Raw genomic sequence first — 24,140 nt, forward strand, 5'->3', positions numbered from 1 at the left:
ATGTCCTACACTGTTGGGTGGTAGTGGGCCTTTTAATTTTGTTTCTACAATTCCCATTATGTCCGGTTCTTTTTCTTTCAAATAATCATTCAGTTCATTCAATCCTGTTATCAATCCATCTATATTTGTGTAAGACACTCTTAGTTTTCTGCCACTTCCATTGTGTTCTCTGTTTCCCTTATGTTTTTCTTTAGTATGTCGAACTGCTTTATTTTCATGTTCACTACTCTCCAATAGAATCTCTCTTTCTCTGACTCCGTTCTTTCCTCGTTTTTTGCCTTAGCTTCAATTCTTTTCTGCTTTTCTGCCTCTCTTTCCGCCTTATTCATTTCTCTTTTTATCCATACCTTTTTATATTGATCATTTGTTGCTAGTTTCCCTGTCTTGGATAGAATTTTCTCTGCCGTTGTTTGTGACCTGAATTTAATCTTAATTGGTCTGGTCTTATCTGTACTATATTTTCCGAGTCTGAATTTTTCCTCAATTTCCTTTATAATTTCTGGTTCATCTTCCTGGACTAATTTTAATAAACTGCTTACTCTTTCATTTTCCTCCTTGATTCTTGCGGTTCTATCTGGGTTATGTTTCTCTTCCATTCCTAATATAATTATACATTTCTTTTTGTCAGCTAATTCTCTTACTATATTCTCCTTCTGTCTCATCACTTTAATAACTGAGTCTTCATTATGTTCTTTCAATTGCTGTTTGACTATGTCAGTGAATGAAACCTTATTCCCTTCTTGAGTTATTCTCCAATTTTTAACTTCTGTAGCTATTTTCTCTCTATTTTCATTACTATTCTTCTTCAATTTCTCATTCTCCTCCTTTACATTTCCTAACTGTCTTTTTAGGTCCTCTATTTCTTCAGTTAAGTTTCTGTTAGCCTTCTCTAGTTGTTCCAACCTTTCAATTCTCTGGAAAATGGAGTCTACATTACCTAACTTACGTTCCAAGTCCTCGATCACCTTATCAACTCTCTCCTCTAGTCTTATCAGTCGGGGGGGAGGGGTTGTGTCCCCCCCACCCTCTTTAAATCCCTGGAACATATTCTCGTCACTTTCTTCTGTATTGCTCCTCTCTATACTTCTAATCTTTACATTTTTATTAGACATTTGATCCTCACTCAGTCTTTTGTTTACCTTCCGCTTGTCTGTCTGGGCAAAGTCTACTCCCTCCTCATTTCCTTCCATTTCCCTCAGTAATCCCTCCCCTTTTCCTCTTTCCCTACGTTCCCACTACTCCACGAGCAATTTCCCCCCCACCCTGCAAAAACACTAGGCACTTCTCTTTGCGTTGGGATCCACAGACTTCAGTTTTCTTCAGAACGTTATCCAAGCCGTCCATTCGCTGAAGTGTGTGTGTGTGTGTGTATTAGAGCCCTCATGGAATGATGGGTAGCATTCCTGCTCTTAATACAGGAAGCTTGGGATTGATTCCTGAGAAGTCTGCCTATTCATATACCAAAATATTTTCCCCCCGTAGCTCATGGATGAAGGGTCGTCCCTGTCTCCCGCCCACAGCCCTGGGTCAAAAGATATGTAGCAAGACACAGTACATCCACAGCAAGGCCACTTCACTTAATTGGTGACACCCCCCCCCTCTGCATCCCCTCATGTGGGAAATAGAGATGGAGAGAAATCCCTTCAGGCTGCATCAAAATATCATTCACACATAACCACTCCCTACCTCCCTATTCCCCACTCCCTGCCTTTCTTGCATCATAGATTTATCTATACACACCCATTCTCCATTCTCCCTATGTCCTGCCTCTCCCTTCCTTGCTCAACAGGCAGTCCCCTCTTGTTCAACACCCCATCCATCCATTTGATCCTCAGTTGTCCTCACAAGTTCACTCCCTCCACCTCTGCCTTCCACACCTCTTTTACTAATATTTCTTCATTTATTCTTTCCATGTGTCCAAACCAACCCAATACTCTTTCATCAGCCCTATCTGCCATCTTTTCCACACCAGCTCTCTTCACCTCCTTGTTTTGCACTCTATCCTACCTTGTAACTCCTACCATACTTCTCAGATGTTTCATCTTAAACACATATAAACTTTTCTCTGACTCACTTAAATTTCAAGTTTCTGCTCTATACAGTGTTGTGGGCACAATCATCCCATCATATAATCTTCTCTATGCATCCTTTCCCAGATTCCTATTTCACATTACACTTTTTAATCCCCCAAGGCATTTACTTGCTTCTCTCAATCTACATTCTACCTCTACTCCACTCCTCCCTTTCCCACTACATGCACCCCAAGTATAAAAAGCTATCCACTTCCTCCAGTCTTTCTCCCTTAATACTCACTTCTAGTTTGCTGCCATCCTCTTCCCTTGTACATCTCATCACCTTAGTTTTACAAACATTTATCTTCAACTTCCTCCTTGGGGGATTGGGGAGGGTTTAGGGAGTGGTTATGTGAGAATGATATTTTGACATAGCCCAAAGGTATTTCTACCTGTCTTCTCTTTTTCTGCACGAGGGGATGGAGAGGTGGGGGTAGTTGATTAAATGAAGCAGCCTTGCTGTGGCTGTGCTGTATCTGACTGTGTTGTTTATGACCCAGGGCAATGGGGGAGATGCAGGGACGACCCATCATTCAGAAGGAGCCAAGGAAAGAGGGAGGGAGGGGTGGTGAATAGGAGTGGAGTGGGTGGGAATGAAATGGATGGTTGTGGAATGAAGCCTTTCAACTTTGGCTACTTCCCTTGTAAGAGGGAAGAAGCCCTTGGTATGTATGTATATATGTATGTATGTATGGTATGGTGGGGGTTACTAGGCTGGATAGAGTGAGAAATGAGGAGGTGAGGAGGAGAACAGGGGTGAAAAAGGATTTGGTAGATAGGGTTGATGAAAGAATATTAGGATGGTTTGGACACATGGAAAGAATGAGTGAAGAAAGACTAGTAAAAGAGGTATGGAAGGCAGATGTGGAGGGAGTGAACATGAGGGGACGTCCTAGGATGAGGTGGATGGATGGGGTGAAGGGGGCTTTGGGGAAGAGGGGGATGTCTGTTGAGGAAGGAAGGGAGAGGACAGAAGACAGAGGTGAGTGGAGAATGGTTGTATATGGATGATGTTGTGATTGCATGAGGAGGAATGGGCAGGGGGGTGGGGGGTGGGATAGTATGTGTGAGTAAATTTTGACGCAGCCCGAAGGGATTTCTCCCCGTCCTCTCCTTATATGCAAGGGGGGACGGAGAGGGGGGGGTCGCTGATTAAATGAAGCGGCCTTGCTGTGGATGTGCTGTGTCTTGCGACACTGCTTCTGACCCAGGGCGGTGGGCAGGGTGCAGGGATGACCCGTCATCCAGGAGGTGCTCAGATGAGAGGGAGGGTGGGAGGGGTGTGGAGTGTATGTAGGGATGAAATGGGTGGGAGTGTTTTTATGCCTTTCCCTTTTTGGCTACCTCCCTTGTAAGGGGGAAAAAGCCTTGGTGTATGTATGTATGTATATATATATATATATATATATACATATATATATATATATATATATATATATATATATATATATATATATATATATATATATCTGATAATAGAAAACCTGCCAAATGTCACTTAATCGACCAAGGTTATTTGGCATTTAGGCGCATGCTTCTTGTAAGCCACATTTGCTAAAATGTCCATATTCTACAGGTGGTGGTTTGGGTAGACCCTTTGGATGGGACTTCTGAATACACTCAAGGTAAGCACTAGGATGTATGTCAGAAAATGTCACCAGAACTGTAACTTCTGTGGTAATGATTTACAGTATTGTTTATCATAATTTGTAGAAAGAAATGCTTTGTTGTTATATAGCAGTTGTATATATGCTCATTCAGCCTGTCCCTTAATTCTCTTTTTAAGTTTTTCTCTTTATGAATTGAAACGATCAGTTTTTACATACTCAAGACTGGGAATTCTTATACTTCTGTATTTTTGATAACCTTTTTGGCAAAGCAACATTCCTCATAAAAGGAAATATGTAGCATTTGCAGGCCACGTCTATATAGAATGATGTTAGCGTGTCAGAATATGTTTTATCAAGTATTTACATATTATCTCCAGCAGCACATTTCATCAGAAAGTAGATATTGATTGTTATTTTCATCAATCATTCTTGTATATTTTAATCACAATACTGATCAAGAAGAATTTTGCATATCATTGGAAAAAGAATGTAGAATTTAGACAGAAATAACCATGAATGGCTTTCCTTCCTTTCTTTGCGGCATTTTGGATGAGAAGCTTTTCAGTGTTGGTTTAGTGGTCATCAGGGTGTATGCAAGCAGCTGGGCTTGGAGTGCCAAAGTTAGTCCTATCCTCATAAAGTCTGGGTGTTTTACATTTTTCTTTGTTACCCTCATAGTCTCTCTAGAAAGAACTTAGTCTTTGTGACATGTGCAATTTATTTCTCCATGCTTGCATTTTGTGTGTTTAGTGATGGTATCTATGCATGTAAATGTATATCTTGAATTAGAATCTTACATAATAGATAGTAACAGTGTATAGTATTTTATGTTTAAAGCAGTATCCTTTACCTTCCTGTTGGATAGGGTAGATCAAAGAGTGCTGAGGTAGTTTTTGCCATATGAAAAGAACGAGTGTGGAAAGACTAGTGAAGTGAGTATGAAAAACAGAGGTAGATAGTGAACTTGACAGAAAGCCCAAGAGTGAGATGGGGTGGTTTGGACACATGGAGGGAATGAGTGAAGAAAGGTTGTGGAAGAGGTGTGGAGGGTGGAAGTGGGGCAGTGAAAATGAGGGGCCAACATGGGATGGATGGGGTGAGGGGGCATTGGGAGGGAGGGGAGTGTCTGTTGAGGAAGGACGGGAAAGGACAGGGGATGGGGTGAATGGAGAATGGTTGTATATGGATGATGCTGTGATACATGAGGGAGAGTGGGTGGGGGATGAGGGAGTATGTGTGAAAAATAAATTGACACAGCCTGATGGAATTTCTCCCCATCTCCTTTTCTGCATTAGGGGACAGAGAGGGGGATCGTCAATTTAATGAAGTGGCCTTGCTGTGGATGTGCTGTGTCTCACGACACTGCCTCTGACCCAGGGCAGTGGGCAAAATGCAGGGATGACCCGTCATTCAGGAGGAGCCAAGAAAAGAGGGAGGGAGGGGGTTGAATGGGAGTGGAGTATGTGGGGATGAAATGGGTGGGAGTGGATTTATACCTTTGATTTTGGCTACCTCCCTTGTAAGGGAGAAAAAGGCCATTGGTATATGTATTCACCACAGCTGAATTTTTCATGGTGGTGCAGTCTTAATGATGTGTGCTCTGAGATAGCAGTAAATGGTTGTTAGAGGCTTCTGTGGCTAAAGTGTATTCATGATTTTGAGGGATTTCTGCTCGGACAGGTTTATTAGCAATAAAGAATTTGAAAGTATATAGCAGGAGGAGATTAGAAAGCTGGTGAAAGGACATGACATGGCCCATGCCCAAGAAGAATTGGTTGAGTTTGTGCAGTTGGTAAGCAAGGAAGAGTAGGTAAAAGAGGATCTAAACCATGCCCAGCAGCAACAAGCCCTGGGGGGGGGAGGCAATGAAGATGAGCACACAGCTCAAGCCATTTTTCTTTGAAGTGGACACATCATTTGTACATACATACATACATATACCAAGGCTTTTTCCCCCTTACAAGGGAGGTAGCCAAAAAGGGAAAGGCATAAAAACACTCCCACCCATTTCATCCCTACATACACTCCACACCCCTCCCACCCTCCCTCTCATCTGAGCACCTCCTGGATGACTGGTCATCCCTGCACCCTGCCCACCGCCCTGGGTCAGAAGCAGTGTCGCAAGACACAGACATCATTTGTAATGGCATTGATGTCTTGATCATGATGACTCCCTCTTTCAGGGTCGATATTGTCCCTGAGGATGCAAGTGCTGATTAAAAAAAAAAAAAAAAAAAAACTTTCGTTCATTTCTTCCCGGCCGGTTTTGACTAAAACGCGTCTCGACATCTCCTCTTAGGCTGCAGAACTCTTCTTCGCGTGGTTCGAGACCATTTACTTTTTTCTACCCACATTACTCCCCCTCCTTCCTCATCTTCCTCCCTCACCACTCTCACCTCCACTCCCTCCTTCTTGCTTTCTCCAATCATTCCTTCGCATCCTCATCATCCTCATCCCAATCCTCCTCTTCGTCCTCCTTCGCTAAACCTTTCTAGTTTCGCTAGAATTGCCCCAGCACAACGCCCATCTCTATGACAACTCGTACGTGCCACAACATCCTTCCCATTTTGTCCTCATTTTCTCTTAACCTACGTCATCTTTTCCTTCAGCTCTCTCCTTCCCACCCTCGTCCCAACTCTCAAGGCCCACCACTAATCCCTTTCATTCCCATTTTTCACTCTCGTTCTCTTGTCTTGCTCATTTCCTCCGTCCCAAATCCCTCCTTTTTTTCAACTTCCCCTTCATCGACCCCTTCCTTATAGAGCGGTTCTTTCCTTTTCATGCCATGATCATGGCATCAAGACATCATTTGTAATGGCATTGAAAGTGATGAGCACCATTGATTGGAGTGTAACCAACCCCTTCAAGACTGTTTGACAACATGAAGAGGAAACTGTCTCAATTGACCACTACAATGTTCTCAAGAAGACCATGGCATTTTGTTGCTGCTGCTGTGTTCACTCTACAATGATCTTCTTTCACCTCACCTAAACCTAAATACGTAGTTGATCCTAAACCTATTCACTCTTTCTGACAACTCGTTATAATCTCAACATTATTAGTAATATGTATAGCATATTAGGTATGTGTGCACTTGCTCGTAGGCATTTGCACAGCAAACACGGGGCTCTGCTTCCCATAACTCCTGTGAATATGATGGAGGCTCTTATATCTTAATGCAAATCCAAAATTACCATAGTATAACTTATGTGGAGTGTTGTTTTACTAATACTTGCATGAAATACTATAGTTTATCACTTGCTTGTTCTTCAGATATGATGAACCACATGAATATACTTTCACGCCACTTTTGATATGCACCTTTTTATTAACTTTCATTAATGAATACTCAAGAAGCATCATACCTGTTTAATTTATGTTGTTATAGTTCTTAATCCCCATTAACATGAACCTGTGATGGGTAACTACAAGTGGTGGTCCTGCAACATGAAAATCAGAGTATGATCTCTTTGCTAAACGTTTCCATAACCCATCAAGAAGTGGAGGTGCGGCTGATACTTCCAGATACTACCATTGGAGGGTCTGAAGTAACTTTTGTCCTGGTGTCATCTGCCAATCTGTGATACTGCAGCCATGATATGGTGTACGATTCCAATGAGGAATCAGCAAATCTAACATAAACAATTTACAAACACTGCAGAATGGTACTGAAAGTGATGTCAGGTTGCACCAAAACCCTGTAGAACATCTACATTCAGAAAACCAAATTCCTCCCAATAGAACATCACATGAAAAAACCAGGAAGACAGATCCATGCCAGAACCCTAAACAACACACACTTCACACTACGTCTCACAAGTATCACCAATTCTTCGCTTCATGATTGAGGTAAAGGTGGGACTGCGTCAAGGATGTCACGTCACCATGGCTGTTCAATGTGTACATAGATGGGGTGGTGCAGGAGGTAAAGGCAAGTGTAATGGGCAGAGGATTGGAGATGGTTAAAGAAAATGGAGGAAAATGGGAGGTGAGCCAGTTGTTGTTTGCTGATAACACTGCACTAAAAGTTTCCCTAATTGCAGTATATAGGAAAGAAACAATGCTTGTGGGTTTTTGTCTTTCTTCACATCCTCTAGACATCTAGCCTTTCTCAGTTTGTTTCCATGACCTCTTGTGTATGTTTCTTTGTCACTGGATGACAGGAAGAGGACGGATGGAGTAGCCACAGGTTGTGAGTTCTCAGAAAAAATTGAGCTAATAGTTGGGCCCATTTCACAGACAGTATCAATCTCTTAAGACTCCACCTCCAATTGAGGTGATAGGTGTTGAAAATGGGCAGTTGATGTGATGGTTTTCTTGAACAGCCATCATACAGGACCACCACTAGTGGATACACATTGTTGGTCCTTTGTGGAAGATATATTTGTAGGGATGATTGATGTTTTCCATTGTATGTGAAGTGAACTTGAGCATGGCATATTTATTATCCTTGTATTTTTTTATCTTTCTTGTATTTACTTTATTTTTCATGTATATATAGAAAAGGCATGATAGTAACTTTAGACACTGTTTCTGTCGGTCTAGCTTTGTGTTGTTCAAAAGCATTTAATAGTAAATTTTTAATTGATTTAATTGTTAATTTAATAGTAAATTTTTAATTGATTTAATTGTTATTAAAATAGAAAGGAATGTTGTTTATAATATTCCTAGATACCATGAAATTAATATGCTTTTTGAATCTTATTAAATTAGTCAATATTTTTTCATAATTTTTACTGAAATTAATCTTTACTAACTATTCCAGATTTTTTAAATAAATAAATATATATATACGGTATATATATGCAAGCAATCACATCACCGTGATACAAAAAATGCAGCAAAATAACCACAAGTTTCCTTTCTCCTGTGGTTATTTTGCATATATCTATATATATATATATATGATAATGATATGAAGTAAAATTATGCAGATAACATTTTGAAGCACATGATGACAAGGAACTGCATGTCAATGTAACCAGGGTAGCATGTGCAACCCACTCAATACTGCTGGATTTCATTTATATGTTTGAATCCAGAAATCTCCAGAATTGCACATGTATTTAGCAGAACCTTTTGTATGGATGCACACAACTATACAGACAATCAGAGTAACATAATGTAATAGCACATAAGTAGAATTCAAACTTATCACCCACTTCCAGAGTAAATTAAAATCAGAGATGTAGTAGTCCTTATATTTTGACCACTAATTGTGATCCTCTTCTGAATAGGACCACAGATAGTGGTCGAAATATAAGGATTACTTCATCTCTGATTTTTATTTACTCTGAAAGTGGGTGATAAATTTGAACTATACAGACAAATTTAAACTTCAACTCCTGATGATGCCATTAGGTTTGCTGGACCATGTGACGGTATTGATCGGCATTGCAACCGGCGGTAAGGCTATAGGAGGAATCATTCATCAGCCGTACTATAACTACAAGAATCCTGGGTATTGTTAATTTGGTTTTTATGTAGTTTCTAATTCTTATTTATTTCCCTCTTTCGTCCCTCTAAAGAAACAAGGCTTGATATTAGTGTTAAGTTCCTCATGGCTATTTTCTTCAAACACATGTTCGTTTAAGAAAATTTCTTATTTTGTTTACTAATTGAGAGTGCGGATAAATTTTTTATTAGTCATATTTTATGAGTTTTTATGAGAGTAGTAGAGCTTGTGTCAGGATTAGAAATGGAGAGAGTGAGTGGTTCGAGGTAAAGGTGGGACTTTGTCAAGGATGCGTTATGTCGCCCTGGCTGTTCAACTTATACATGGATGGGGTAGTGCAAGGGTAGTGGGTCATGGATTGGAGATGGTTAAAGAAAATGGAGAAAAGTGGGAGGTGAGCCAGCTGTTGTTTGCGGACGACACTGCGCTTGTGGCAGGATCGGAGGAGGGATTGAGGAAGTTGGTGACAGAGTTTGGGAGAGTGTGTGATAGAAGAAAGCTGAAGATAAATGTGGGTAAAAGTAAGGTGATGAGATGTACAAGGGGTGAAAGTGGCAGTAGTCTGAAAGTGAGCATTAAGGGAGAGCGACAGGAAGAAGTGGATAGTTTTAGATACTTGGGTGCAAATGTGGCAGGAAAAGGTGGAGTGAAGGTGGAGGTAGAATGTAGATTGAGAGAAGCGAGTAAATGCCTTGGTGGATTAAAAAGTGTAATGAGGAATAGACATTTGGGAATGGATGCTAAGAGGAGACTATATGAAGGAGTGATTGTGCCAACAGCATTGTATGGGGCAGAAACATGGAACATAAGAGAAGAAGAGAGAAGGAGTTTGAATGTGTTTGAGATGAGGTGTCTGAGAAGTATGATGGGGGTTACTAGGCTAGATAGAGTGAGAAATGAGGAGGTGAGGAGGAGAACAGGGGTGGAAAGGAGGTTGGGAGATAGGGTTGATGAAAGAGTATTAGGATGGTTTGGACACATGGAAGGAATGAGTGAAGAAAGACTAGTAAAAGAGGTATGGAAGGCAGATGTGGAGGGAGTGAACATGAAGGGACGTCCTAGGATGAGGTGGATGGATGGGGTGAAGGGGGCTTTGGGGAAGAGGGAAATGTCTGTTGAGGAAGGACAGGAGAGGACAGAAGATGGGTGAATGCAGAATTTTTTCTCATACATACTTCCTCACCTCCATCCCCCACCCACTCCCCCTCATGCATCATAGCATCATCTATACACAACCCTTCTCCATTCACCCCTATCTTCTGTCCTCTCTCATCCTTCCTCAACAGACATTCCTCTCATTTGTAATGCCCTACAGCCAGAGTTGTTTCATTCACACTTCTTCGTTATATGGCATCCCTCCTTCTCATCTACTAAAATGTTTTACTGAGCAGGCAAAAACACCCGTTCTGCCCACATTATTCATTCATCCATTCACAGCCTCCCTCCATTTCCATCTGAATTGAATTGAATTGAATTTTATTCGGATACAATCATACATACAATAAGTACAATACATATAAGACTCAATATTATACATAGTACATATAATTGTACATCTGAGGATGGCACAGAAAGTCAAAAGACTTATTTCCACTGTGGTCCTCATATAAAAACTAGGAAAAGATTGTCATAGTAAAAGCTAGGTTATAAGAAGTGTAAATTAGGATTATAAGAAGTGTAAATTAAACATATAAACTATTTTCTTCAGAAAGAACAGTGTCTAAAGGATAACATTTAACTGATTTTTTAAAACTACTCTTAGATACAATTGCTGCACTCTTTCCTCCCTGCTTGACAAACACTCCTGAGGCATCCTTTTCCCCTATTCATTCCACCCACTTCCACCCTCCACATCCCATTTGTCAGTCACTCCTTCCCCCTACATGCCAAGACTACCCTAGTATGTCCTGATGTGGCACAATGCTTGCTGACATGAAATAATACACAAACACCTGGATCTGTTCTACATGCCCACCCATAACCTTACTCTCACCATCTCAGCCAACATCTTTACCCACAGCTGTGATGACAAGGCCAGCACATGCACTCCACCAACTCATGTGTGGGGGGCGCAGCATCATGTCAACGGGAATATAATATCACAGTCGACACATCTACACACTAGTCATTTTCTTTTTCTCTTTATATTTCTTGATGTATTGGGCTGACAGAGCAAATTTTTTCTTGGATAGCATCTTGTACAATATTCATAGTATGTAAATCTATATATAAACAAGACTATTGTCCTATGAACCCTCAGTACCAAGTAGACCTTATAAAAGAAATGTGTGGAGCGAATATTCCTTTGAATATGACCCACACTTAATCCCAGCTGACTGCTGCACGCATCTGCTCAGTTGATGCCCTCTTTTTGGAAAGGCACTTTACTAGTTGTTGTGATGTGTCTACCCAGACCATCTCTTCAGTCTCTCTACTTTCCATCATGTTCCTCAAGACCACCATATCAATCCTCAATCTTTTGTCTTCACCAGTTCCACATGAATAGAGATCATTCATCCACCAGGCTCTTGTTGTCAACAAAACATTTGATGCTGAGATTTCCACATCCTGAGATCTCACTAAGAATCTTCACTAAGTACACCGCAGTTTCAGCTCCATCCAACAATGCCAACATTTCAGCTGAGAAAGTAGATTTAACAACTCTTGATCTTCTTCAACTGCCAGACAACAGGGCGGCAATGCCTCCCATTACCATCCCTAAAAAAAATTACAAAACCACCTTGTGAACAACAGCTAGCCAAATTTACAAAAGAAGTGTCCAAGAAGCATTCTGTGTCTTCAATCTTCTCCATCGTGGGCATGTACATTCCTATATGGTCAGTCATTACTCTGCCTCTTACTTTATTGAGCCATTGGAGATCTGCAACTGTGGCCTTGCTACAAGCGACACTCATTGCACACACAGCAAATGCAATATCAGACCAGTATGATTGGTAGTCCAGACAAGCATACCAACTAGTGCTCTATATTCTGATTTTTCAGATTCTGAAAGCTCACTGAATTTCATGGTTGATGGCTGCTGCCTAATCCCTTTTGTCACAGGTGTTAAAGCATACTGGAATTGGTCCTACATCTTATTGGAGATAATGTTCAGGCCCACATGTCTGAAGGCTTTGGACTCACGGCTGCCAATGAAAAATGTTTGGCACAGATTATCAGTCACCTGTTCCTCAAATTCAGGTGCACCAGCCCAAAGAAAGTCATCAACATATGTGCATATTCCCTCTATCTTGTCATTCCATTTCCAGGAGAATAATGCTAGATCCAATGACTACACTGATGCACCTAGATCAGTTAACAAAACCTTTACCTGCAGATACCAATATCTAGCGGCATTGCTCGGGCATTTTCTTCAGTCTTCATAAAGTGCCGCATGGCAAATTCTGGTGGTGGCCGCAGGGCAACTTGATCAGTTCTATTTCCTTTTAGGTAGGCCACTTGAACATCCAGAGTATGATTGTCCCAATTATTGGTAGTAGCAAGAGGCAACAGTAAATGCACTGCTTCCTTAGAACATGTGGGGGAATCCTTCCTAAATCCTATTGTGTCCTCTTCAAACCTTCTTGTGACCAAGCATGCCTTTATCAGACCCTCCTTAATCTTTTCTGTCACCACCCACCAAACTAATAAGGCCTTTTCCCAAAATCATCCACTTCTTCATAAACATTATGTAGCCAATTTCTAATCTTTTTCTTGCCACACCAGACCTCTTGAGAGTTAAAGAGCACCATCATTTCCACATCATCATCCACCATCTGAAGACATAGTCATTGCGAAAATCCACCCAACTTTTACTGCCATCTGAATCCTATCTTGACTTTATACATACATATACCAAAGGATTTTTCCCCCTACAAAGGGGGTAGCCAAAAAGAAAAAGGCACAGGAACCACTCCCACCCACTCCATTTCCTATATATTCCACTCCCCTCCACCCTCCTCCCTCCCTCTTATCTTGGCACCTCCTGGATGACGGGTCATCCCTGCATCCTGTCCACTGCCCTGGGTCAGAAGCAGTGTCGCAAGACACAGCACATCCACAGCAATCCGTTTCATAAATTCGGCAACCCCCCCCTCTCTGTCCCCCCATGCTGAAAAGGAGAAGACGGGGAGAAATCCCTTCAGGCTGCGTCAAATTTTTTCTCGTACATACTTCCTCACCGCCCATCCCCCACCCACTCCCCCTCATGCATCACAGCATCATCCATACACAACCCTTCTCTATTCACCCCTATCTTCTGTCCTCTCCCGTCCTTCCTCCACAGACATTCCTCTCTTTTGTAATGCCCCTTTCACCCCATCCATCCTTCTCATCCTAGGACGCCCCCTCATATTCACTCCTTCCACCTCTGCCTTCCACACTTCTTTTACTAATCTTTCTTCACTCATTCTTTCCATGTGTCCAAACCATCCTAATACTCTTTCATCAACCCTATCTCCCAGTTCCCTTTCCACCCCTGTTCTCCTCACCTCCTCATTTCTCACTCTATCTAGCCTAGTAATCCCTATCATACTTCTCAGGCATTTCATCTCGAACACATTCAAACTCCTTCTCTTTTCCTCTCTCATGTTCCATGTTTCTGCCCCGTACATTGCTGTTGGCACAATCACTCCTTCATATAACCTCCTCTTAGCATCCATTCCCAGATTTCTATTTCTCATTACACTTTTCAATCCACCAAGGCATTTACTCACTTCTCTCAATCTACATTCTACCTCCACTCCCACTCCTCCCTTTCCTGCCACATTTGCACCCAAGTATCTAAAACTATCCACTTCCTCCAGTCTTTCACCCTTAATGCTCACTTCCAGCCTGCTGTCACTCTCTCCCCTTGTACATCTCATCACCTTACTTTTGCCCACATTTATCTTCAACTTCCTTCTTTCACACACCTTCTCAAACTGTCACTAACTTCCTCAATCCCTCCTCTGATCCTGCTACAAGTGCAGTGTCGTCAGTAAACAACAACTGACTCACCTCCCACTTTTCTCCATTTTCTTTAATCATCTCCAACCCCTGACCCACTGCCCTTGCATTCACCTCTCGCACCACCCCATCCATGTAAAGATTGAACAGGCAGGGTGACATAACACATCCCTGACGAAGTCCCATCTTTACCTCAAACCATTCACTCTCTCCATTTCTAATCCTAACACAAGTTCTACTACTCTCGTAAAAACTCGACTGCTCTAACAGCTTTCCTCCTATCCCATATATCTGCAATACCTCCCACAGTGCCTTCCTGTCTACCCTGTCATAAGCCTTTTGTAGATCCATAAAAGCCCAAAAAACATCCTTACCTTTTCATATAGCTTTCTCGCATATCTGCCTACCACAAAAATCTGATCTACACAACCCTTACCTGTCTTAAACCCACACTGTTCCTCATCAATTACTCCCTCTGTTCCTCTCCTAATCCTCTCAATCAAGACCCTCCCATAAGCCTTCCCAACTACACTTAACAAGCTGATCCCTCTGAAACTACTACACTCACACTTGTCCCCCTTTCCCTTGTAAAGCGGAACTATACATGCAGTCCTACGGCACTCTACCCTCTCTTAAACAAACATTAAATAACCTCACCAGCCAGTCCACCATAACTGTACCTCCTTTCTTCAGACATTCTGCATGGCATCCATCCAGACCAGGTGCCTTACCTGCTCTCATCATCTTAACAGCTGCTTTCACTTCATCCTTCCCTATTTCTCCTCCATTTTCCTCACTCATCATTCATTTTCTTAGCGCTTCCCACTGCAACAACCTTTCCCCCTTCACATTTAGCAACTCCCTAAAATACTCTGCTCACCTTCCTCTCACTGCCTTCTCTTCCATTATCATATCTCCATCTGCACCTTTTACCTTTTCATCTCTACTTGATTCGCCTCCTCTTTCTCTTTTAATTTCCTTCCAAAACAACTTTTTATTGCTTTCAAAATCTTCTGTCATAATCTTACCCCACTTTACATCTGCTCTCCTCTTTGCTTCCTTTATCTTATGCTTAACTTCCCTTCTCTTTACTTTATACCAATCTTTATATTTTCCAGTTGCCTTTCCTGCTCTGGTTACAATTCACCTGGATTATCAAATACCCACTGGTATTGTGTACGTCTCATATCTTATGACCCACCTAGTTTTGGTGGCTTTGTCTCTTAGTGCATTCTGATTTTCATAGATCTCAGGTCCCCCAGAATTTCTGTCATTGTCAGATACTGGCTTCCTTAGGTCCCAATACAGTACCAGAACTGACCTTGGTTCCATCTCCAGACTCTTCACACATCCTCATGTTCTTCATCAGTTCCTGGCCATCTCTGTCCACTTCACTGAACAGATTCCCTCCTATTACAACTAGCCCCTGTACTGCGTCAGTCTGCACCCATGAGTTCTCATGTAGACCCCTCCATGTCTCACCAAGATCTGTTTTCCATTTCTACCTATCACAACTCCAGTGCCGTGCCACTCATGACTGCCCACATGTTTGTAGGAAACCTTATCTCCACTCTGAATATCGTTCAAATCACTGGAATGAATATTATGTCTCAGGCTCTAGCTATCCATTCACTTGATTCAGATGGGATTAACACTCTTCTTGCCAAATGTGAAGCATTCAAATTGTCCCATACCATATCTGATGTTTAAGTAGGTTCCAAAGTTGGAGGGTCATTCACATGAACATTAGGTTGTCCAGGGTTGTGGCCAAAGACCATCGACATGGCAAGGCCGTGACATCACAGCCAGCACACACAACTCTTTGGGTGTGTGTGTGTGTGTATGGCTTAGTGTTATGTTGATGAGAACGTGATATCACAGTTGACACGTCAACACCCCCCCCCCTACTGTTACACACCAATTCCAAATTACCAAGCACTTTTACATTTAACTCCCTTACCACCGCATCGATATACACATTAAACAATCATGGTAACGTCATACAATCCAGATGTAGTTTCACTTTCACCTCGTTTACACCTGCCATTTCCAGCCTTCACACATCACTAGTAAGATCAATGTTTTGATTTTTTACTACCATACTCAACAGATTTTCCCCTATTCCATACATAAGCAACACTTTCACTGGCAAGTATAAATGAGCACCATTGTTCTGTTTATTGACTTAACATGTTGCTGTATACGTGAACTCAACCATTAACATAAGTATATTTGAGTAAAATGGTTTATGTTCTACTTTAAGAATCACTTTAATATTTGTACTAAATCCATGTTGTAAGCATTAGTTCAACAGGTGGATTTTGTAAATGTTATTAATGATTTTATGCTAGAATAAAGTTTTCTTTGCAGTGGAGAGCTGGGGCGAACAATCTGGGGTGTGGTGGATGGGGGCCTAGGTGGCTTAGTGGTCGCAAAACCACCCAAAGAGAAGATGATAGTCACCACAACACGGTCACACTCCTCTTCCACAGTTAATGATGCTATTGCTGCAGTGAAGCCTGATGAAGTACTTCGAGTTGGAGGTGCTGGACACAAGGTAAATTAAAAGAAAAGTATAAGCTTGGGTGAATGTTGATACATACATATACCAAAGGTTTTTTTCCCCTTACAAGGGAGGTAGCCAAAAAAGAAAGGCATAAACCACTCCCACCCATTTCATCCCCAACATACTCTACTCCCCTCTACCCTCCTCCTTCTTATCTTGGTTCCTCCTGGATGGCATTCACTAGGAGTGAATGTTGATAAGTGAGAAAATAATACAGAAGAATTTGGAAACTACAGACTAAAATGTGGGGGGGGGAGGGCTACTGGTCCATTGAAGCCATTTGTCTGTAGGGTACATTTACAGGTCTTGAACATACATACATACATTCATATACCAAGAGCTTTTTCCCCCTACATGGGCAGTAGCCAAAAAGAAAAAGACATAGAAACAACTCACACCCATTCCATTTCCTATATACATCACGGGTTGAACGTAATGTATATAAATAGAGAGTTGTACTAATTACAGACAACTACTGTCAACTCTTAGGATATTCATTGTTTTTAGTTAATACTACATAAATAAGTTACATAGATAAGTTATTTGTGCTATATTATATCTGTAAGTTTTAAAGCATTTGGCTTCATCAATATTGAGATTCAAGATGTGATACACTACAGACAACTCATAGCTCAATGCAAACTTTGAGATGCCATGTTTGTTTTCTAATGGAAGTCTGAGGATGGACCTACCTTGAATGTTTAGTAGGGTAGGACTATGACTAAATACATCATCTTATATGAGTATATTAATCTTACAAAAAAAAAAAAAAAAAAAAACTGTGAGGTAGTTGTTACTATACTTAAACTCTTGAATACAACGACTCCTATATATGCAGCATGAGCTGCATGTGGGGTATACAAGATGGCTGGCATTGGCTTCTTGATTATATTTTGTTGTAGCCGAGTCATCCCCATATTCTGTGAACAGGCTTGAATATGTTTTCTGTGATGTTATGTTTATTCAGGATAAGAGAGAACAACTATAAGAGCAATAACTTTATATTTTGTAATTCGGGTAATGTGATGCATCATCATACATCAGCCAACCGGATGTGAGCGCAGATATTTGACTTGTAAGAGGTTAACTCCCCCTTTTACATCTGCTCTTCCTTTTGCCTCCTTTATCTTAAGTTTTGCTTCTCTTCTTTTTTCTTTGTACATACATATACCAAAGGCTTTTTCCCCCCTACAAGGGAGGTAGCCAAAAAGAAAAAGGCATAATAACCATTCCCACCCATTCCATCCCGAATACACTCCACTCCCCTCCACCCTCCCTCCCTCTTATCTTGGCACCTCCTGGATGACAGGTCATCCCTGCATCTTGTCCACTGCCCTGGGTCAGAGGCAGTATCGCAAGACACAGCACATCCACAGCAAGGCCACTTCATTAAATCGGTGACTCCCCCTCTCCGTCCCCTCATGCAGAAAAGAAGACGGGGAGAAATTCCTTCAGGTTGCGTCAAATTTTTCTCGCACATACTACCTCACCCCCCATCCTCCCACCCATCCCACCTCATACATCACAACATCATCCATATACAACCATTCTCCATTCACCCGTCTTCTGTCCTCTCCCGACCTTCCTCAACAGACATTCCCCTCTTCCCCAGAGCCCCTTTCACCCCATCCATCTCATCCTAGGTCACCCCCTCATGTTCACTCCTTCCACATCTGCCTTCCATACCTCTTTTACTAGTCTTTCTTCACTCATTCTTTCCATGTGTCCAAACCGTCCTAATACTCTTTCATCCACCCTATCTCCCAACTCCCCTACCACCCCTGTTCTCCTCCTCACCTCCTCATTTCTTACTCTATCCAGCCTAGTAACCCCTATCATACTTCTCAGACACCTCATCTCAAACACATTCAAACTCCTTCTCTCTTATGTTCCATGTTTCTGCCCCGTACATTGCTATTGGCACAATCACTCCTTCATACAATCTCCTCTTAGCATCCATTCCCAAATGTCTATTCCTCATTACACTTTTTTCTTTGTATCTCTCGTATGTTTCTCTAGTCTGCCTTTGCAACCAATCCCTGAATGTTTGCTTCCTGTCTTCTACTACCTTCTTCACTTCATCATCCCACCACTCACTACCCTTCCTTCTATTCTCTCCCAACCTCCTCATTCCACATACCATCTTTACAGAAGACAAGGGTGAATGGAGAATGGTTGTATATGGATGATGTTTTGATTGCATGGGGTGGAATGGGTGGGGGGATGGGGGGTGAGGTAGTATGTGTGAGCAAAATTTGACACAGCCCGAAGGGATTTCTCCCCATCATCTCCTTTTATGCAATGGGGGGACAGAGAGGGGGGGTCGCCGATTTAATGAAGCGCCCTTGCTCTGGATGTGCTGTGTCTTGCAACACTGCTTCTGACCCAGGGGAGTGGACAAGGTGCAGGGATGACCTGTCATCCAGGAGGTGCTAAGATAAGAGGGAGGGTGGAGGGGTGTGGAGTGTATTCAGGGATGGAATGGGTGGAAATGATTTTATGCCTTTCCCTTTTTGGCTACCTCCCTTGTAAGGGGGAAAAAGCCTTGGTGTATGTATGTATCTTTACACACCTTGTCACTCCCTCTGTGAAATACCCCCATTCCTCTTTCACTCCTACTTCTACTCTATCCTTCACCACCTCCCACACTGCTCTCAGCTTCTCCTTGTACTCCTTCTCATTTAAACCATTTGCTCTAGGGACCTCTCCACCTTCCTCCCTTTTCCTCTTTCTCCACCTATCCTCCATTCTCAATTTATCTTCTCCCCAGAAATGATCTGATATTCCCCCCCACTCTCTCCCCTAAGAACATGAACAACCAGAACTCTTCCTCCTTTTCTTTTGAATACCACTATATAGTTCATTAATGCCTTATCAACCACTCTTCCATCCACTACCCTTTCCCATGTGTACTTATGCTTGACTTTTTTCTTAAACACTTAATTATCATCAGCTCTCTTCCTAAACAAATTTGCAGTCAACTTTCCACTATGATTTTTACCTGGCACTCCAAACTTCATCATTTTAATACATTTTCTTCTATGCTTACAGGTCATGTTGTTGTTGGAGGGCCTTGCTCATGCGTATGTTTTTGCTAGTCCAGGATGCAAGAAGTGGGACACATGTGCACCACAGGCTGTATTAGAGGCTGCAGGAGGCATAATGACAGATATTAAAGGAGAACAAATCCCATATCATGCAAATGTTCCTCATAGGTAAGGGTGTCCAGAAAAAAAAAATCCATTTCTAATTCTAACACAGGATCTACTATTCTCGTAAAAACTCTTGACGGCTTTAACATCTTTCCTCCTATCCCATATGGCTGCAGTGCCTCCCACAGTGCCTTCCTATCTACCCTGTCATAAGCCTTTTCCAAATCCGTAATGGCCCAAAAAACATCCTTACCTTTTGCGAAAGCTTTCCCAGTGTCTGCCTTATCACAAAAATCTGATGCACACAACTCCTACCTTTTCTAAACCCACAATGTTCCTCACCAATTATTCCCTCTTTTCCTCTCCTAATCCTCTCAGTCAAAACCCTCCCATAAACCTTCCCAGCTATGCATAGCATGTAACTTGGTAGACCCAGTACTTGTAGTCTTTCCTCATATGGTTTATCTGCCAGGCTGGGGACCAGTTTGGTTGCTGTATTCTCTCAGTCTTGCTTATAATCTACACTCTGTGTAGGGACCATACAACTAACGCATTTCCAGTCTTGGACATATCAGGGTTTCAATGAGTTTTCTCATCATCTCTTCATCCATATAATTATAATTTTCTTTATTCTTACAGAAATTCTACTGGTGTATTGGCCACAGCAATTGCAGATGAACATTCCAAGATCTCTCAGATGATACCACAACATGTCAAAGATAACCTCAAAGCATAGTGACATTGGAAATTCAATGAAGATAAGATGACAAGAGTTTGGTTTGCAACCATACCTGTGTCAGAATAGAAAAATTATGACTTTACAAAATATGACAAGGATTTACAAATGGACTAGACTGGATGGCTCTGGGAAAAAAAAAGTATAGGAGGAGAACCTGGTGGTTATAAGAATGGATGAGAGTATACAGAAGATACATGAATTTGTGGTGTTTGAAAACTAAAAACTGAGTAAGGCCAAAAGAGTGTATGGTCGTGATGTCAAGTGAAAATATGAATGTGTGACTGAGTCGATGACTAAGGTGTTGGCCGTTCCATGAGAAGAAGGGTTCACTGGAGTATTGCTGGGGAACAAGGTACAGGTTTCACATGGTTTGAGCAGGAAGGAGTGAAGAAAGAGTGTGATCAAAGTTACAGAAAAGGGTAAGGATGTTCCTAACCCACATCGAGTCACCTCATTATGAAAGTAACCATTTATAGACTGACAGCAAGTTTTGTATATATATATGTAGAGAACAAAAACAAGACGTACACATTCCAGTCTTGTGCACAAAGGTAATATGCAAATTTCTCAAGTGATAAAGAATTGTTGTTTATATTTATCCCACTTTGCTGTTACGTAAACTTTTGTGTGTGGGAAGGGGTTTCCTTGGCTAAGTACATTGATCTGATGATAGCCAGATTAAATAAACAAAATTATCTTCACCCTCAATGCATGGAAGGGAGTGGGTGGGGGATGTATGTGTGTGTGTATATATATATGTTTACATATACACATGCAGTAATGCGGACCACTCTAAGAAAATGAAAATCGGTAACACATTGACAGCAATACATCCCCGATTTTACGGTAACACACTATCTGTCTGGCAGTAAAACACCCAGCTCTGTTTTTTCATATCAGTGTTTCATCTTTTAATGTTTTTGCCATTCCAATGTAAACTATGTAACTTTGTAAGGATTGAATATCATGGACATTTGAAAGAGATGAAAAATAATGTTGATTTTTATCAAGCTCTATAAAAATGTGAACTGTTATTTTCCAGCAAACTCTAACTGCAGTATTACAGAGGGATCAAATATTATTTTATATTAATTTTCTTCCAGATGGGAGGGGTGTTAAATGGGTTTTAAAATATATGGTTTGTACTTTGGTTCATCCAGCCACCATTTATAAGGCTGGCTACACATGTGCAGTTTAAACTGACAGTTACAACTGTTCAGTTATAACTGTCAGTTGAAATTGCACGTGTGTGGATATCTCAGTATCACTGAGATACCCACACACATGCAGTTTCAACTGACAGTTATAACTGAACAGTTGTAACTGTCAGTTTAAACTGCATGTGTGTGACCGGCCTAAGGGGAGTGCCTGAATCAAAGAATCCATTCACAACATGCCCATTAAAATTCAAATAACATTCACACCATCTAAGTGCCTCATAAAAGGGTCACCTCGATCCACCATCACACTACTTTTTTCTTCTTCTTCTTCTTTCTTTCTTAAGTGTGATATTAGTTCTGATTTGTTTCTTTATGCTTGCAGATTGTAAGAAATAATTGTTGTAGATATTATTTGTGTAGGTGCACATTAATACTTGCAAAATATATATTGGAACTTCATTGTGGGAATGCAGCAGATTGTCTGTTCAAGTTGTTGCATTTACAAGGAAAATAGTATACCGCTTCTTTCAGCTGATAGCTTTTTACAACCATGGGTTTTATCTTCACAAATGCAGGAATATTACTTATATATTGGAACTTCATTGCGGGAATGCAACAGATTGTCTGTTGATGCATTTACTAGGAAAATAGTATACTGCTTCTTTCAGCTGATAGCTTTTTACAACCATGGGTATCATCTTCACAAATGCAGGAATATTACTTATATGTTCTGACCAAAAAGAAGGTTGGAACCTATCTCCTTGTTTAATTAATGATTCTAGAAGAGCTCACATTATGGTCAATGTTCCCTCTAAGCTGTGCGTTTACAACTAGCACACATAAAGAAAAAATGTGCACACACAAGGTTTTCAAATTATATTAGAATCCATTCAATAAAGAAGCTCCACCCAAACATCAACTTATAAATTAATCAAAAAATAAAGTAACTTGCCAACCGTCAAAACCAATAATTGGAGGTAAATATGTAATGCAAACTTACAAATTGTGCATATTTGCTTAAATGATCAGACGGTAACGCACATGGGTGCACACATACTTTTCAGAAGGCAAAGTTTAAACACAAGGAAATTTCTGTGCATGCTCAAAGCAAAAAATTAAAGGGAACATTGATTGTGGTGTATATATGATTGCCAATAAATTTTTCTATTTCCTTAATAAGTTATGCTGACAATGTAAACTTAAATATTGGTGACCATCCCATCCATTTAATGTTTGAATACTCGTGGGTATTTACAACAATCACCTTCAAATGCAAACCTACATACCTGTTTGGAAGGGGACACATCAAACCCTGGAAAAATAATTATGACACAAGCCATCGTGTATCTTCAGAATTGTGTAATCATTTGTCATAATAGTTCATATATATTTCATAAACAGTGAATTATGGCTTATTGTGGCTTTTTGGCCACTTGGTGTTATTCTTCGTCTTATTGACTCTGGCTGAAAAGTGCATCATTTTTGGGTAGGAGGAGGGAAGGTAGATGGTGAGAGGAAATTCCCAGCACTGTGCACTGGTGTATTCCCTCTTAAAAATACACATGGATCATCTCAAACCAAACTTGCACTATGTGACCGGGGCAATTTTTATGAATTTCCCCCAAATCATGATCTCTTGTATTTCTGACAAAGTCTAGGTTATGATTTGAGTTGCATGATACTTGTTCAACGATGTACTACCAAACCCCTTGTGACCTATTAGCTCCTGCAGCCAAAACATATAGAAGATATAACTGCCTTAACTGAGCTTGACAATATTGTAAGATATATGTAATAAGTTACCCATATAGAATGGAATAGGGGTGAGAAATGTCCCAGAATTAATACTCAAGACAGATGTCACCAGGCAGCAAAAAAATGGTTGAACATGGAGAATAATAAATTGGTAATTCAACATTCCTCAAGCTGGTGGGTAACTATGCCTTTGTTTTATGGCATCAAATCCATTGCTTCATATAAAAATTTTGTATGTATAAACAAATGATAGGACATTTTATCAAAATGGAAAAAGTAAAATTATATAACTCGTTATTTTGAGAAAATTATTCTCCTTGAAAGATTTTGGAAATATTTCTCATTTTACTTGATACTATATGCTAAGCATTATTAAATACTAACTTTTAAACAGATTGAGTCTGCTTAATTACAACTGGTGACTGTACCCCTTCTACTTCCAGCTGGTAACAAACAAACATACCAATACAACAAAGATGACTGTCCAAAGTAGCTTCCCAGAGAGAGAGAGATCTGTGGAAGAACCCAATCACTTGCCAGTTGGTGTGAGGCTCTAGAATTTCCATTCAGTGAAACTCGGTGTAACAATTATTATATATTACCCAGAACCAATCTCTTATAACTCGCACCTTTATGTCTCTTAAGTATGTGATGTTTTTACTTGCACCAGTGTGTATGTCAGCA

The 24,140-nt window shown here is 40.8% G+C and overlaps 1 protein-coding gene across 2 annotated transcripts in view; it reads left to right on the forward strand.

The window, feature by feature from the left end:
* The window catches only part of LOC143032093 (3'(2'),5'-bisphosphate nucleotidase 1), a 50,479-nt gene extending 26,726 nt beyond the window's left edge, over positions 1-23,753 (forward strand). Inside the window, exons 4-9 of one of the 2 annotated variants that reach the window (XM_076196551.1) lie at positions 3,649-3,697; positions 4,240-4,302; positions 9,044-9,143; positions 16,455-16,641; positions 19,702-19,865; positions 20,442-23,753. In XM_076196551.1, the coding sequence (XP_076052666.1) occupies positions 3,649-3,697; positions 4,240-4,302; positions 9,044-9,143; positions 16,455-16,641; positions 19,702-19,865; positions 20,442-20,538 (660 nt within the window). In that variant the 3' untranslated portion in view covers positions 20,539-23,753. The remainder of the gene's footprint in view (positions 1-3,648; positions 3,698-4,239; positions 4,303-9,043; positions 9,144-16,454; positions 16,642-19,701; positions 19,866-20,441) is intronic. The other variant, XM_076196557.1, reaches the window with a different exon arrangement.
* Positions 23,754-24,140: the final 387 nt, after the last annotated feature.

This window comes from Oratosquilla oratoria, chromosome 1 (assembly GCF_046742065.1).
Source record: "Oratosquilla oratoria isolate Oo_2021 chromosome 1, ASM4674206v1, whole genome shotgun sequence".
Taxonomy (NCBI): Eukaryota; Metazoa; Arthropoda; class Malacostraca; order Stomatopoda; family Squillidae; genus Oratosquilla; species Oratosquilla oratoria.